At 45.2% G+C, this 16,889-nt stretch overlaps 1 protein-coding gene across 1 annotated transcript; it reads left to right on the forward strand.

Moving 5' to 3' along the window:
• Positions 1-1,021: 1,021 nt before the first annotated feature.
• On the forward strand, positions 1,022-16,380 carry CLDN11 (claudin 11). The gene is made up of 3 exons (XM_017848805.1): positions 1,022-1,473; positions 5,511-5,675; positions 14,821-16,380. Exons 1-3 carry the CDS (start codon positions 1,248-1,250, stop codon positions 15,051-15,053), a joined length of 624 nt encoding a protein of 207 aa, XP_017704294.1. The 5' UTR covers positions 1,022-1,247; the 3' UTR covers positions 15,054-16,380.
• The last annotated feature ends 509 nt before the right edge of the window (positions 16,381-16,889 follow it).

The raw sequence follows: 16,889 nt of genomic DNA on the forward strand, positions 1-16,889 counted from the left end.
GGATGGTCTCGATCTCCTGACCTCGTGATCCGCCCGTCTCGGCCTCCCAAAGTGCTGGGATTACAGGCTTGAGCCACCGCGCCCGGCCTGTTGTTTACTTTTGAGACGGTGTCTCAGTCACCCAAGCTGGAGTGCAGTGGCTCAATCTTGGCTCACTGCAATCTCCTTCAAGTTATTCTCCTGCCTCAGCCTCCCAAATAGCTGGGATTACAGGCATGCACCACCATGCCCGGCTACTTTTTGTATTTTTTGTAGAGATGGGGTTTCACCATGTTGGTCAGGCTGGTCTCGAACTCCTGACCTTAGGTGATCCGCCCACCTCGGCCTCCCAAAGTGCTGGGATTACAGGTGTGAGCCACCACGCCCGGCCTAGTATGTGTAATTGACAATTGTTCCTACCTTAAAGGCTGTTATGAGAATTAAATGAGCTAATGCATGTAAAATGCATCTGCATAATATATAACACAGCTCGATAAATGTGAGTTGCTATTGTTGCCACCATTACCATGGCCACGTTTGCCGTTGATGATGTTCAACCACTGAAAAGCATCGTTTTCTTTCTTCTAGTAACTGTGTGTACTGAATGCTTCGCATCTGTCCCTACGGCACTTTTCAGGCTGTCACAATCCTGGGTCGTCGGAGGACTGTACCGAGCGCCCTTGCAGTGCTCGCAGCAGGGAAGAAGGAGCGAGCAGGGAGGAACTGAGGAGGGTCGGAGCGGAAGGGAGACCCAGAGACTGAGAGGAGAGAGGGGCTTATAAGAAGAGAAACCAGTCGCAGCAAAACAGAACTCTCGACAAACGCACGCCCTCTTTGCGCTTTACGTTTCTTTGGACCTGGATGGAATTGTCTTACTTTGCATCGCGGGACTGCGCTGCGGACCGGGCGAGGCGGCCCAATGGCCCCACTGGGGTTGCTCTGCTCCCCTTCACACTCCCCTCCCGGCCCCGCCCCGCGATTGGCCGGCGCGCCCCGGGGCTGCCGCCGATTGGTGTTCGCCGGCCGGAGCCGCGGGGCTTAAAGAGGGGGCGGGGGCGCGCTGCCCAGCAGCTCTGCTATCCCCGCCGTGAGCCCTTCGCCGCTGAGCTCGCAGCCTCCCGCGCCAACCTCCGCCTCCAGTGTCCCGCCTCGGGCCGTCGCCCTCCAGCGACTCGCGAGCGTGGGAGACGTACCTGGGCAGGCACTGTCCAGCCCGGACCCAGGCACAGCCGTGAGGGGCGAGGCACGGGGACGAACTGGCGCCCACCATGGTAGCCACGTGCCTGCAGGTGGTGGGCTTCGTCACGAGCTTCGTGGGCTGGATCGGCGTCATCGTGACCACCTCCACCAATGACTGGGTGGTGACCTGCGGCTACACCATCCCCACCTGTCGCAAGCTGGACGAGCTGGGCTCCAAGGGGCTGTGGGCCGACTGCGTCATGGCCACGGGGCTGTACCACTGCAAGCCCCTGGTGGACATCCTCATCCTGCCGGGTAAGGACACGAGCTTGGCGGCGGCTCCCCAATCCTTATCCTCTGGGTAAAGAGCGGGATATTAGACGGCGGTCACAGAGACATTTTGGGGGCTTAAAGACCTTTGGGTTCGTTTTTGACATCCCTAGTCCCACATTGTTGTAGAAGAATTAGGCAGCCCCGAACTTAACTTCTCTAGGCCTCAGTATTCTTATTTGGAATTTGGGGTAAAGTGGCAATGTGGCCGGTGGTAACACTGGCCGAGTCACCTTGAGAATGAACAAACCGGAATATATAATAGGAACTGAGTCCGTATTAATTACTGCGGCCCCAGCCCGCATCCTTCCACCGTCCGCTTCCCAAAGTGCTTCCCGCTCCCGCCCGGCCTTCCCCGGGGCGCCGAGCCTTCGCGTTAGATTCCGCCCGCAGAGGTGAGAAGGAGCGTGTAACACAAGCGGACAGGAGAATCGAACCGGCTTAGGCTGAGTTTCCCTGTCCTCATAGGATGGGCGAAGCGCCCCATTCAGGTTAGAGCCCTCCTAGCTCTGTCCGCCCAGCCGCTGAGCGATTCACGTCCAAGGCGCTCTGGGCTGCTTGGTTTGGGAAATGACAGGTTGATTCCCGCACGTGCCCAGGGCCATCTCCGCTGCCCCCGCCCCTGCTGTGGGCGCGTCCGACCGCGGGGCTGCGGTGACGCCGGCTCCCGCACCGCGCCGCTGGGTTGGATAGGGACGAGCAGGGGCTCCTCGGAGGGCGGACTCCACTGGGGAGACACGGAGCGCGCCGCCGAGGGTCGCTCGCCGCCACCCCGCCAGCGTGCCTCAGAGTGGAAAGGGGAGCTAAAAATTGACAGCCTAACGCGGGCCAGGGGCCACATCTTCACATGTGTCCTGTGGAAACGTTCTGGGCGACAGTCTCAATTCAGATTCAAACCACGAGCCAGCTGGGCAATGGCGAGGTCGGGGGCACCCCCTTGGTTTTCTGCTGGAATCTCTGTCCTGCCCCAAAGGCATGTCCTTGTCCCGGTCTCTACAAGGTGGGCTTCTGCCCCCCAGCCTTCGTGGATTGTGCTCACTTAAAGGATTTTCCCGGTTTCCTCAAGATGGGGAGAAACTTGTCCCTGAAGCCGCCAGTCAGATAAAAGACTCTGCTCGCCCCTTAAGCCTCCTCCAAGCACCCCCTATTTCCAGTCCTCGCAGTCGGAATCTGAATCCCTCCTTCCTCCTCGCTGCCTAGTCCTTGGCTCTTATCCTCACAAAGGCACATTTTATCTTGTTTTTTGTTGATTGTTCGTGAGTGAAGTTCTCCCACTACGTTTTAAATTCCTTGAAGATAGAGATGGCGTCCTGTTAATTCTCTTTGCTTCCTCTTCTGGACCTGGCATGGCCTCTGGCACACAATAGCTGTGGGCAGTGCTTGCCTGGCTTGCCTTACACTATCCTTTACTTCATTTTGAACTTTCAGAAGGCCAGAGGTCAACGAACCCAGATCTAGACTCAGCTTTGGCTAATGCTGGTGTTGGCAGGCCCAGGCCAGCCTCCGGGATCCAGGACTCACAATCTGGGTGACGGGGGACAAATTGCTAGCATCAGGGAACCACGGTTGTCTTCTTTTGAAAAAGTTAAAATCAGATCAACCACCCATCTTTCACGATTATTTGAGGATTAAATGAGATAAGAAATGTAATCTCTTTTGAGATAGTAGATGCTTCATGAATGGTAGCTGTAGTATTTTACTAAAAGCTGGGCATGGTATTTGTAGGGATCTTTGAAGCATAAAATTACCTTTGCTTCCTTCTCCTGAAATTAACTTTACTGAGCATTCAGTGCCAAGTGGTTTGTTTTCAGAGAACAAAGGCTGTCCTCCAGAGGGGAGTGCATATTGGGGGAGTGGGGGGCGGTGCTAGTCCTTCCTGCCTTCCCCCTCCGTCACACTTTGGGTGGAGGCAGTAACAGTCCTCAGTCCCCATCTTTTGGTGTCCGGACATGGCCTTGGCACTGTAGCATGTGGACAGCCAGTGCCGTGGATTTCAGAACCTGCATTGCCAGTTGTGTGGGTGCCGGCTCTCTACAAGCCGCAGGGGCAGATGGCTGGGTCAGGGGATGGGCCTCAGACTTCCTGGAGCTCCTTTCTGGAGCTCTTCAAGTCAGTAGATACTTGACTGATTATCTTTAATTCTGAAGGAGCTGAGATGGGCAGTGCTGGAAGAGGGCCCTTGTGAAGTCCGAATTCTGGTAAAATGTACCTTGCTAAGAGACAGCGTTGAAATTAGGACTTTGCACGTGAGGGTCCTGGTGTGTGAGGCGGATGCCGGGCTAGTTTAGTTTCCTGGCTTTGCTATGAACTCTGCCTCACCCAGGCCACTAGTACTAGTTCCTTCTGAGCAAAAAAGGGAGAGTAATAAATGCGCCCCTCCCCTTTTTTAAGAGGAGGGAGAGTTTTAATGAGAAACATTACATTTAAAAGTGAAACAAATTTGTCTATGAAATTCTCCCAGTGTCTTGTCAGAGTTATTCTAAATAAATATGACACATATTGTAATCTGTTTCTTAATAAAGTTTTTACTTGGCATTTTACTTGACAGGATAAAGTTCATGTAGTTTTTCTCTACACTTCTGTTTTCAGTTCTCTTTTTTTTTTTTTTTTTTGAGGCGGAGTCTCGCTCTGTCGCCCGGGCTGGAGTGCAGTGGCTGGATCTCAGCTCACTGCAAGCTCCGCCTCCCGGGTTTACGCCATTCTCCTGCCTCAGCCTCCGAGTAGCTGGGACTACAGGCGCCCGCCACCTTGCCCGGCTAGTTTTTTGTATTTTTTAGTAGAGACGGGGTTCCTTGATTCGCAATTGTTTCCATGATCTGTTGTGGGCACTGTGTTAACTCCATGAATACCAAGGCAGGTGTCTGCCATCCAGGAACCCTGAGGGCTGGAGAGATGCCTTTTAAGCAATGATGGACAGCTGGGGAAGGATGCCCAGGGTACTGTGGGGGAGGCAGATGGCACCCAACCATTTAGGGGCAGGATCCATGAGGACAGCCTCTGGGGAGACAGCAAAGAGAGGAAGCCTGAATTTTAGCTTAATCTGGGTTAGGGCCACAGCCAATGTGAATGAAAGCACATGGTTAGGAGAAAATCACCTAGGACACCTGGAGATGAAAGCACTGCACTGAGACGGACAAAGAGCACCAATGATAACAATTAACCTTTTTTGAGGATTTGGTATAGGCACCGTTTTAAGCACTGCATAAATTAACTAATGTAATCTTCAGTAGAATTCTGTTAGAGAGATGCAGGTACTATTACATTATTATCAATACTTTATTTATTTATTTATTTATTTTGAGAAAGAGTCTCGTTCTGTCACCCAGGCTGGAGTGCAGTGGCTCTATCTCAGCTCACTGCAACCTCCACCTCCCAGGTTCAAGTGATTCTCCTGCCTCAGCCTCCCCGAGTAACTGGGACTACAGGCGCACACCACCACACCAGGCTAATTTTTGTATTTTTAGTAGAGATAGAGTTTTGCCATGTTGGCCAGGCTGGTCTTGAACTCCTGACCTCAGAGGATTCACCTGCCTTGGCCTCCCAAAGTGCTGGGATTGTAGGTGTGAGCCACCGTGCCTGGCCTATTGTTACTTTATAGATGTGGAAAATAAGACATCATGGTTAAGTAACTTGCCCAGGGTCAGACAAGTAGAGCTATCAATAGCAGACTGGAACCAATAGAGGCCCTCACAGAATGATTCTTGGGAGATTTGAGTTTTCATCTGAACTTTCTCATGGGGATGTAATAATGTAAATGGACTCTTGGCCCCTCCATCCCGGAAACTTGGCCAAGTGGCCTAAACCAGGGGTCCCCATTTAGTCTCTCCAGCCTCCTTTTTTCTTGCTGAGTTGTTTTAAAAGTTGAAAAGTGCTTAGTGACCTTGGACAATACTAGCACCTTCTAAGTCCTGGAATGGGCCAAGAGGGAGGAAGGGAGATGGTGCTGAATTCCCCTAAGGCAGGACTCAGGAAGCAAGAGAACCCCGTGGTCTAACCTTTCCCATCTGCTCTCTTGTTCCCAGGCTACGTGCAGGCCTGCCGTGCCCTGATGATTGCTGCCTCAGTCCTGGGTCTGCCAGCCATTTTACTGCTGCTGACTGTTCTTCCCTGCATCCGGATGGGCCATGAGCCCGGTGTGGCTAAGTACAGGCGGGCCCAGCTGGCTGGTGTTTTGCTCATTCTGCTGGGTAAGACAGCTTTCTCAATGGTACCCCACCTATGAGGGAGCCTGATGAATCTCAGATCTTGTGGTTGCTGCTTCTCAAGTTCAAGAGAAATGTGAAGGGAAGCCAAGTGAACCCAGTGGGGGATGGACCCCCACAATCTGTATCCCTTTGTATTTTATGGGCAGTTTACATAGAGGGCTAAGTAATGTCTCTGGGAGTCACTGAACATGAAGATAAGTTTAAAAAGAGAAAGAGAAAGAGGATTTTGAAGGTAGGAAATACCTAAGGGAAAGACCTGAAAGACGGAAGCCTTCCAGTCTTCACAGTGGAATCCTTTTTGAACACCTATGCCCAGGTCCCACAGCAGATCAATTGAATCAGAATTTTCTGGGCATCAGGCCAGGCAAAGATATTTTTTGAAAGCTTCCCAGGTGATGCTTATGTGCAGGCAAGACTGAGAAACTCAGTTAATAAAGAAGGAGGCCGAGGTGGGCGGATCACCTGAGGTTGGAAGTTCGAGACCAGCCTGGCCAACATGGTGAGACCCCATCTCTACTAAAAATACAAAAATTAGCCAGGTATAGTGGTGCATGCCTGTAATCCCAGCTACTCGATAGGGGGCTGAGGCAGAAGAATCATTTGAACCCAGGAGGCAGAGGTTGCGGTGAGCTTAGATCACTCTACTGCATTCCAGCCTGGGTGACAGAGTGCAACTCCAAAAAAAAAAAAAAAAGAAAGAAAGAAAAAAGTAAAGAGGAAGGCAAGAGAAAAGTCAGGAGTTGAGCGTGGTTAGACCACCAGGTGATGGCTCCATCCTTTAACTCAGCAAGCCTTCCTTGAGCATATGGGCCAGGCACCATGGTAGGTACTGGGGTCACTGGGAAAAATAGGCCATCTTTGCTTTGAGTGTACTTGGACACCTCAATAGAATATGGTATGTATTCATGTAGAAAAGGTATACAGGCTGTGCATACACATAGGAAGACACCTAACCCGGACTGGATGAGTTTCCAGAGCAGAAGAACCCAGCAATAAGCCCTGAGACTTGAAGAGAAGGTGGGCTGGTCATGAATTGAGGGGAGGGACAGTCCAGGGACAGGAAACGGCCTGTGCTCATTTGGTTTTGCTGATTATACCTGCACATAGAGGGCTTCATTTAACAACCTGTGGAGGGTCCTTCTAGCTCTATTCTCGTCAGTGATTTCATTTCTCTCCATTTTTATCCCCTCAGATGCTAGTTTTATCAGCACATTCTAAATCCTAATAGACGATATGAATTTTAAGAACAACAACTCTTGTTGCAAAGTGCACGTATCAGTGAGAAGAAATTAGACTGGGTATGGGTTAGATATAAAATCATGTTCTTCTGAAACAAGGAGTTCATACCCCCAGATTGGCATAGCAGATGATGAATTTGAGGGGTAAGAATAGGCATCAGGATTCTGTGTGGGTTGACGCCACTTAGTGGTGGGTACCTCCCATCTGGAGGCCTCACACTCACAATGACACCAGTAAGGTGAGGGGACATGGGGGGGGCACCATTTTCCAGGATTGCAAAGGGACGGAGGTTTGCAGGTTCTTGTGAAGCCACAGGTGTGTGTATGTGTGTGTGTGTGTGTTTATGTGTTAACAGGAGTGAAAAGACCACTGTAATTTCCAGAGAAAAATCTGAATGTGGAAATTTTGGTTCCAGCCACAAAGAATTTGTGTGCCAGTATCACACGGAACACACAACAGCATCCGGTGCTTTATCTGACTTACAGGGGCCCCCTCTTGCCCTGCTCTATGGAGGTCAGATCTGTGTGTCCAACTCCCTTTCCAACAGGAAAGTCAAAGCTCCACAAGTAAACTGGGTTTGCAGCATCCAGGTGAAACCCTTCTCCTAGACACTTGCTGTTTGTTACTTTCCTCACATTCTCACAGAAGCCCCAGAAGGTTCTCCTGGGCTCTGAGGATGGCAGAGCCAAAAGATGGGTCCGTTGTATTGGGTGCTCATGTTTAGAAATTCTGGCCTTCCGTATGAGTGTCACAGGTATCCGCAAGTAAGAGAACACACTAAAACAAACACACAAACCCTGGAAAAATAGAGGGATAAAAGCAAAGTATGCATAGATAGCTTTAAAAAAAACTACCCTAAAAGCAGCCGGTGGTTTGAAACTTCCTAGCTGAATTTGTTTTTCTTTGTCTCCTAAAAGTGGGTTAATGTAGATAGTCAGAATCACAGAGGAAGAAATGAGGTGGGACTGGGGAGTGGGTGAGTGCCTCAGTCCCTGTTTGCCTGTCTGGAGTGAAACTATGGGGGAGGCAGGACATTGAGGGATCTGACCCCACCCAAGGAGGCTGCCCGTTTCCGGACACTCACTGGAGTCCCCTCATTGCACTTTTATGGCCTTGCATTTCCGATATTGTCTGCCTGCTTTGCTCCTATCAGGATTTATTTCTCAGTGGGTCACCACTGCCTTTGGGTTGGATGTTGTTTTCACTGGAACGAGCTAGCTCTGGAAATGTAAAGCTCATTGTCTCAGGCGTGGCACCTGCTGATCTCCTCTAGGTCTTCTCACCACGGAGCCCCAAGTGCCTTGTTTCCCCTGTTGGCAGTGGTGGGAGGAGCACGGGGAGTGAAGGCTCCCTTTGTGTTCCTCTGGACTGTTTTCTGCCACTCCCTCAGAGAAGCCAGCACTAGGCCTGGGCAGGGTCCTCAGGGTCACTGAATGGGGCTGGGCGAAAACCTCATTCGACTAAAGAAGATGAGGCATCCCCTGGAGTTCAGGGGCCTGGGAACTGGACACAGTATCACAGCTAGTCCTGGTATGGGAACTGTGAACACTGCTAATTAAAATCTGTTTTTTCTGACCCTGAAAATCTGTCATTATTTTTGTGAAACCTTAAAAAAATTATGTGTGTTGTACAGCGTTATCTTCTCAGCAGTGACATTTAATGGTGTGAGGATTTGGTTCCTGCTGTGGAGGAAGAAATAGGAGCCAGTTGTTTCTAAAGCCAGATGAGTAGCGCAGGAGCAGCAGGCTCTCAGATCTGTGGTGGATTTGAGGCCAATCTGTTTGTGGCTTTTCAAGAGTTCCTGCCAAGGCAGGAGGTGCCTATGCCCTGAATTGTTTGATCTTATCAGTTGGAATCAGATACAACTGTGCTGAATCTGGAATCCACTACTTTCTGGCTGTGTGAACTAGGGCAGTTCCTTAATGTCTCTGGTCCCTTCCATAAAATGGGAACAATAACGCCTGCTTCTCAAGTTAGTAAAAACAGTGAAGTGATGTGTGAAAATTATTTAGCATAGGATCTGGCACATAGTAAGTGCTCAATAAATGGTTGCTATTATTTTTGTTATTGTTGGTTAGCTGGTTAAAAAAATACCCAGAGAGCAGCTGGGTATTCTTCCAATCATGTCTAATTTCCTTATTTTTATTTTTTTGTTTTTTGAGATGGAGCTTTGCTCTGTTGCTCAGGCTAGAGTACAGTGGCACAATCTTGGCTCACTGCAACTTCTGCCACGCGGGTTCAAGCGATTCTCCTGCCTCAGGCTCCTGACTAGCTGGGATTACTGGCATGTGCCACCATGCCTGGCTAATTTTTGTATTTTTTGTAGAGATGGAGTTTCACCATATTGGGCAGGCTGCTCTCAAACTCCTGAGCTGTAAGCCACCGCACCCGGCCAAAAAGGTCTTTAAGAACATTTTTATTGTGGAAAATATCAGACCTATGTAAAATTAGAGGAATAGTATAATAAACCCCTGTGAACCCAACCTCCTCAACAGTGATCAACTTATGACTGTAATACATGCTTCATCTTTCCACTTCTCCATTTCTTCCAGTCTTTAGATTTTTTAAAGGAAATCTTAGCATATCAAGGAAGTTTTTTTTGTTTTTTGTTTTTGCTATTACTAATGTAAGAAGTCAAAATAATTTAAATGACTTTAATGAAAATTTTGCTTTGTGTTAGAAATTGTTCTTTGGAAAGTTCTTTCAGGGTTGGGCGTGGTGACTCACACCTGTAATCCCAGCATTTTGGGAGGCTGAGGTGGGTGGATCACCTGAGGTCAGGAGTTCGAAACCAGCCTGACAACATGGAGAAACCCTGTCTCTACTTAAAATATAAAATTAGCTGGGCATGGTGGCACACACCTGCATTCCCAGCCAGTCGGGAGGCTGAGGCAGGAGAATTACCTGAACCCAGGAGGCAGAGGTTGCAGTGAGCTGAGATCGCGTCATTGCACTCCAGCCTGGGCAACAAGAGTGAAACTCCGTCTCAAAAAACAGAAAACAAAAAAACCAACCAAAAAACACAAAATACAAAAATTAGCCAGGTATGGCAGGTGCCTGTAATCCCAGCTACTTGGGAGGCTGAGGCACAAGAATTGCTTGAACCCACGTGGTGGAGTTTGCAGTGAGCTGAGATCATGCCACTGCACTCCAGCCTGGGCAACAGAGTGAGACCGTCTCAAAAAAAAAAAAAAAAAAAAAAAGGCCTTTCAGTGGAAAGTGACAAAGCTTGAGAAAAGGTTCATTGGGGCTAGGCGTGGTATTTCACGCCTGTAATCTAGCACTTTGGAAGGGCAACATGGGCAGATTGCTTGAACCCAGGAGTTCGAGACCAGCCTGGCCAACATGGCAAAACCCCATCTCTACTAAAAATACAAAAGTTAGGCCAGCCTGGTGGTATGCACCTGTGATCCAGCTACTCAGGAGGCTGAGGATCGATGCTCAGGAGAACGAGGCTGCAGTGAGTTGAGATTGCACCACTGCCCTCCAGCCTGGGTGACAGAGACCCTATCTAAAAAAAAAAAGAAAAAAAAAAGTAGGTTTATTGGAAGGAGGAAGAAATGTCAGTGCCCACTGATCTTGTCTTTCTCTGTCTCTTTGTCTGTCTGTCTGTCTGTCTCTCAGTTGTTACCTCCAAAGTCAAACACACCTGTATTGATTTTTTTTTTAACTTTGTTTGTTTAACACCATGTATTACCATGTGTCATCTCATCTCTAAAGAGATTAAAAGCCACACTTACATTTCCTTGCTTTAAAATGGACTTCTCAAATATTCTCCATTTGGTCATGTCACCATCATTCTTAGTTTTTAACAAGGCATATCTTATCAATTAAATAATGTATTGTATTGCATTATTTGAAACTTGTTCTCAAAAGAGGCAAACAATTTTATTCTTTGAAGAGCAAGGAATCCTACTTAGGAGAGGACCAGGTTTAGATATATCTGTCTTTACATAGTGAAGCTTTCTTCTCCCTTCCCTTTCTCTCTCCTTCTCTTCCTCCTTCTCCTCCTTCTCATTTTTAGCTAAGAATATGCCTCAGTTTTACTTTCTGTTCTCCAACAACAAATGGTACCCCCCCACCTTGTGTAGTTAACTATTGCATCTTCTGAAGGCAGAAGAGGAGAAAGACTGAAAAATCTGAGTGCTAAAATTACTGTCTTGTTTTAGAGACTTAATTTAAAATACATTCGGATGATGTAAAAGAAAAGAACAAAATTTCCTTTGTCTTTCTTCAATTTTCTTGACCTTACAGGTAACTGACTTTTAGAAAACATTTTCTTTATTTTCCCAAATGACAGAGAGAACCATTCCAAACTCATCTTTTGGGTTTGCAAATAAAATAAATCTATCAGACCTTCTATGTCTTTAAGAAAGGCAATTTTTTTGGCCAGTTCTATTACTATTTCACATGTTTTAAGTTAAGTAATGATTTGACTCGCGTTTTAACTTTACTGGACAAAACATATCCCTTTCTTCCTTGAAACCATTGCTGAAATTGCGTAAATTCTCCTTTTTTAGTTTTTAAACATTTTTCATTTTGAGTTCAATTGAAGGTCACTGTTTTCAGTGAGCCTCTCATTTCCTTTCATGTTGTGTGGTAGTCTGTCATTTTTTAGTGGTTTTGATGTGATTCATCTTTGAGAGCCACAGGAATTCCACCCAGGGTTCATTTGTCTCCTAGGAAGTAAAGAGCCTGCTGGCACTCATTTGCCTTGTTTTGTGTGAATTATAAGAGAAGGAAATCTTTAATTAGAGGTCAATGATGAGCTTGCGACTTTAGGTGTGTTAAACTCACAATAAGATTTTATGTCTTTAGACCTCAGTTTTGGTGTGTATGAAGTGAAAGGTGGAATTGAAATGAGACTACTTCTCATCCATCCATCCATTCGTTCCCCCGTTCACTCATCCATCCCTATGGAGGTTCATTGTATGAAATGTTTAGACCTTTTCTGATTTTCCCTTTTCTAATGATTTATATTGGAATACAACCTAACAAAATCCCTAAAATACTCAAAACCAAGACTGATGGTTACTTTTGGGATATTGAGCCTAATTATTTCCCTGTGTGAAGATAATCTTGTTTTATTATTTGCTTAAGGGAACAATTAAATGAATTTAGAGGCAGTTTCTTGTCTTATTCTATAAAATCTAAACTAAACCTGAACGTTACGTTTACATTGGATGTGGGGAATGCTTTCCTGCACGTGTGTGCACATGTGCTGTATGTGTAAATACAGTATAGTTGAAAAATATAAAACTTGATTTGAACCCTGAGTTGTTTTGAGACCAGTTAATTGTTTATAGGAAAGATCAGTTAGCTTGAATCATATCAGTTGTTTGGGAATTAGAACTTTTTTCCCTACAGAATTCAGCTTTTCACTCCCCTTCTTTTTCTTCTAAACAAGTGTTTGGAAGCCCTTGCTAGGTTGCTGTTTTTGCCCGCAGCAAAATGAATGCCCACTTTTGAGGTTTGGGGCTGTGTAAGTAGATTGTGTATGCTATGGAAAATCTACGGTAGTTCTCTCTGGTTGAAACCCTCCAAAAGAGGATTTTAGTCCCCTGTTCTGACAGAGAAAAAGGTTTTTCTCTGTGTCTTGCTGAAAGTAGAGACTCTGATAATAGCCAAGCAATTCTCCAAGAGTGCCTGATTTGGAATCCATGTCAGAGAAGAGAAAGAAAAAGACTTTCCCCTGCATCTGAGGTTTGCAAAGTCCTGAGCTAGAAAGGGAGGTTTCAGGTACACATTGCTCTTCTTGAACATTCTAGTCACAGAAGGAAAATACATCTTCTCATGGTATCTCATATGAAAATATTACAGAAGCTGGCATGACTGTGCTTATTACTTTTTAAGAAAAAGGAAACATTAGCATATGGATAGATTGTAGCTGCTTTTTTTTTTTTTTTTTTTTTTTTTTTTTTTAACACAGAATCTTGCCCTGTTGCCCAGGCTGGAGTGCAGTGCTGAGATCTCCACTCACTGCATGCAACCTCTGCCTTCCGGGTTCAAGCAATTCTCCCTGCCTCAGCCTCCTAAGTAGCTGGGATTACAGTTGCCCACCATCCATGCCTGGCTAATTTTTGTATTTTTTAGTAGAGATGGGGTTTTGCCATGTTGGCCAGGCTGGTCTTGAACTCCTGACCTCAGGTGATCCGCCCACCTTGGCCTCCCAAAGTGCTGGGATTACAGGTGTGAGCCACCATGCCTGGCCAATTTTAGCTTCTTAGATAATCTATAAATAATTAATGGAGTGAATTTGGGCTGTTAGAAAGCCAATCTGGGCAATTCATAGCTTTTCAAATTAACTCTCTTCCTTCTGATTTCCTCTTGAGATCTATTCTTTTTAAGGATAGAGATCATATATTTTTATGTGTATCTATACCCAGCTTGTAGTAGTGGTTTAATCTATTGCCAATAAGAATCTACGTTACAAGCAACACAAATGCGATGAGACTGTTTAAAAGGTGTTTCAAAATGGGTAAGACCAATCCTTTTTTCCATTTAGAACTAATATACAAGGCTGTTAGATTTGATTGCTTATGTTAAATTATATTTCTTCTCTGCGGGCATAGAGAGTAAGTTAGAAAATCACTCACCGTGAGTAGAAATCAGAAAAAAGCTTGCTGAGTTTAATGTGATAAGGGTATCCTTGGTGGCAAACGTCACACTGGCAGTGCAGTATTCTTTCTTAATTTGTTGATGGAAACCTCATTGTTATTATTATTATTGTTATTATTTTTCTGTCTGCCAACTTTAATGTGTCATCTCAACTTAAAGAGGTTTGGAGTTACTTTGTCTAGAGCTGTGTTGTTCAGTACAGTAGCCACTAGCTACATGTGGCCATTTACATTAAAATTAGTGAAAATTCAAAATTCAGTTCTTCATCTCAGTAGTCTCATGACAAATGATCAATGGTCCCACATAACTTGTGGCTACTCCATTTGACAGTGCTGGTCTAGAGATTTGAAAAAAATATAAAAAAGTCTTTATAGCCTCTTGCCTGCCCATGTTTTGTTACTTTGCTTATAAAGAGGTGAAAAACTACATGATGTATAAGCTGTTTCTTATTTTACTCTATAAAATCAAAACCAAAATGAAGATTAGATTGATTGGTGCAAAACCAAAAGTAAAGTTCTACCATTTTGACCCCTGAATGGGTGAGTTTTTCTACTCCAAGGACTATTCATTTGTGTGTTGGGATTTTGTGATTGTGAACAGCGTAACACAAACTTGAACCTTTATCTGGTACTCCATTTTCATCTAGCAACATTCACCACAACAGAGAAATTTCATACCTTCTCCAGATCTTTGTAATGTGAATTGACCAAACTGAGAAAATAGAGTGGAAAATTGAGGTGGCTGCCATCTCGTTTCTCATTTTTGAATAGCTCAGATAATTCAGCCATTCAACTGGTCTACATTGAGCACATACTATTTGCCTCGTACCAAGGTAGACATAAGTAAGACATGGACCCTACCTTCAAGGAACTCAGAGAGCTTACAATGACACATAGATATGTAAAGTGATAATTATAATATAATTAGGTAAGTATATTAATTTTAGAATTATAACTAGATATGAAGTGTTGATATACAAGTAAATACAAATAAATATTTTTTGGACTTAAATGGTTTATTTCTAGGTCTTTACATTGGAATTATTTTGTTTCTGCCACCTGCTGAAAAAAATAAGGACCCAACAGTCAGCTTCTTCTACAGATGCCAACTGCTACATATTGGTTCAGTGTTGAGGGAGCAGAGCCATGTGTATGGAGCTTTTTGGAGCTGGTTGGAAGCCACAAGTGTGTGTATGTGGAGTGAGTGGGCCTGCCCACGTGCTTGGTGTGTGATGGGTGCGCCCAGTCACGGCCTCTCCATGTCTCTCCAGCTCTCTGCGCCATTGTTGCCACCATCTGGTTCCCTGTGTGCGCCCACCGTGAGACCACCATCGTGAGCTTTGGCTACTCCCTGTATGCAGGCTGGATTGGTGCTGTGCTGTGCCTCGTGGGTGGCTGTGTCATCCTCTGCTGCGCTGGAGATGCCCAGGCCTTTGGTGAAAACCGTTTCTACTACTCTTCGGGCTCTAGCTCCCCGACGCATGCCAAGAGTGCCCATGTATAAGAGGGCTGCCCGGCTGCCCACAGAGGTGCTGTAGATGCTGGGCTCAGGGCCCTAGGTTTGCTAGTCACAGTGTGGGGGAAGCCCACTCCTTTGCCAGGCTTTAAAGCCAAAGGTCTAGAAAAGCATCCTGTCTGGCATTTTGTAGTCTTAACTTCTCTCCCTTTCCCCCATCTTTTGGTTGCCTTTAAAGAAATCTCTAGCTCAGATAATGCCCGTACATTTTTTCTCATGGCATTGCCAAATATTAGCTCTTTTCTTGGGCATTCCTTTGCTGTTTATTAAAAAATATATTATATATATTTTGTTTCTTTTAATTTCAAATGTTTTGCAAACATCACTGAGTTAGGTGGGGGTGGGGAAGAGAAATACAAGACTTTTTTTTTTTTTTAAATAGGGCCTCACTCTGTTACTCAGGCTGGAGTGCCGTGGTGTGATCTCGGCTCACTGTAGCCTCAACCTCCCAGGCTCAAGTGATCCTCCTGCCTCAGCCTCCCAAGTAGCTGGGACTACAGGTGTCCACCACTACACTCAGCTAATTTTTAAGTTTTTTGTAGAGATGAGGGCTCACTGTGTTGCCCAGGTTGATCTAGAACTCCTGGACTCAAAGTATCTTCCCGCTTCGGCCTCCCAAAGTGTTGGGATTATAGGAGTGAGTCACCGCACCGGCCAAGACACTTTTCAAACTGATACAGCTGACAATGGGAGCCTCATAAAGATGGCTTTTGTTTCTTCCCTTCAAGGTCATTTACTTGTATGAGACAGAAAAAGATAGCAATGGGGACATGGGATGCGGGAGGGAGGGGAATAGTGGAACTTTCTTTCCATGGGAAACTTTCCCTTTTGTAAGCTGAGGGCCAAGGGTAGGGATATTTTTTAGTTTGTGATTTTACATTTATCTGTACATACTTTTTCAAGATTGATCGTTTTTATAACCATGATTTCCTGAAATTCTCAATTCATCAATATGAAGGAAATGAACCACATAGACTTTATGCAATAAATAACAGTGCAAGTGAGTATAACTTTAACTGATGTTCCACAAAACATTTTTGATTTCAGGTTTGTATGATGTAGTTTTTAATCCTACGTTTTCATATGCTTCAAACTAACACATTTTAAAGCTTTCCCCACTTTTCTCTCTATTTGCATTGTTAGCCATTTTGAAGTGATGTTGTTTAACATAAATTGTACTGTTGAATTTGGCTTTACGGGTGTAAACACTGATGGTATATATCAGTATCTGAGACCCCAAACTCTCCAAATACTGATGGTGCATTTTATTCTTTAAGTGAAATCTGTGCAATAAAATAACAGACTGTCTGCAAAACTGGCCTTCGATCTTCTGTTGTATCCAGAGGTATCATTATTGATTAAAAAAAAATCTCATTAATCTCTACTGGTAATTTATAGGTATTCAGTGATTTCAAAAACAAGTAATTCTGCATTGCCTTGAATAATTGAAAAGTTATATTTTATTCACTGTATCGTGGTAATTTGTGGTCATGAAAGCATAACCTCCATGCTCTCTAGGTTTCTGAAGTGGGATGACTTTAAGGCATCTTTAATCATCGATCAGTGGGCAGCAATCAGAAACAAAGTTCTCAGCATTATGCAGTTAATGTCCTTCATCTACTTTGAACACTTAGTAAAGGAATTGATTGGCTAGGTATCAAAGGAGAATTAAAGAAACCTATTTTATTGGATCTTTAAGTAATGATATCTAAATACATTTTGTTCAAACATACATATGTAGCTGTTTGGACATTTTGGACAAAGACACATTGAGTTGATTTTTATTTGTTTTCTGTTCCAGAAACTCTGTCAAGTTACGGGCCT

This window comes from Rhinopithecus bieti, unplaced genomic scaffold (assembly GCF_001698545.2).
Source record: "Rhinopithecus bieti isolate Rb0 unplaced genomic scaffold, ASM169854v2 scaffold_32014, whole genome shotgun sequence".
NCBI classification, from domain to species: Eukaryota; Metazoa; Chordata; class Mammalia; order Primates; family Cercopithecidae; genus Rhinopithecus; species Rhinopithecus bieti.

Bases quoted from the DNA above. Each gene is read 5' to 3' on its own strand.
- CLDN11 (XM_017848805.1), top strand. From the start codon at position 1,248: ATGGTAGCCACGTGCCTGCAGGTGGTGGGCTTCGTCACGAGCTTCGTG. The intron at 1,474-5,510 runs GTAAGGACACGA...TCTTGTTCCCAG, and splicing joins GGACATCCTCATCCTGCCGG to GCTACGTGCAGGCCTGCCGT. The intron at 5,676-14,820 runs GTAAGACAGCTT...ATGTCTCTCCAG, and splicing joins TGTTTTGCTCATTCTGCTGG to CTCTCTGCGCCATTGTTGCC.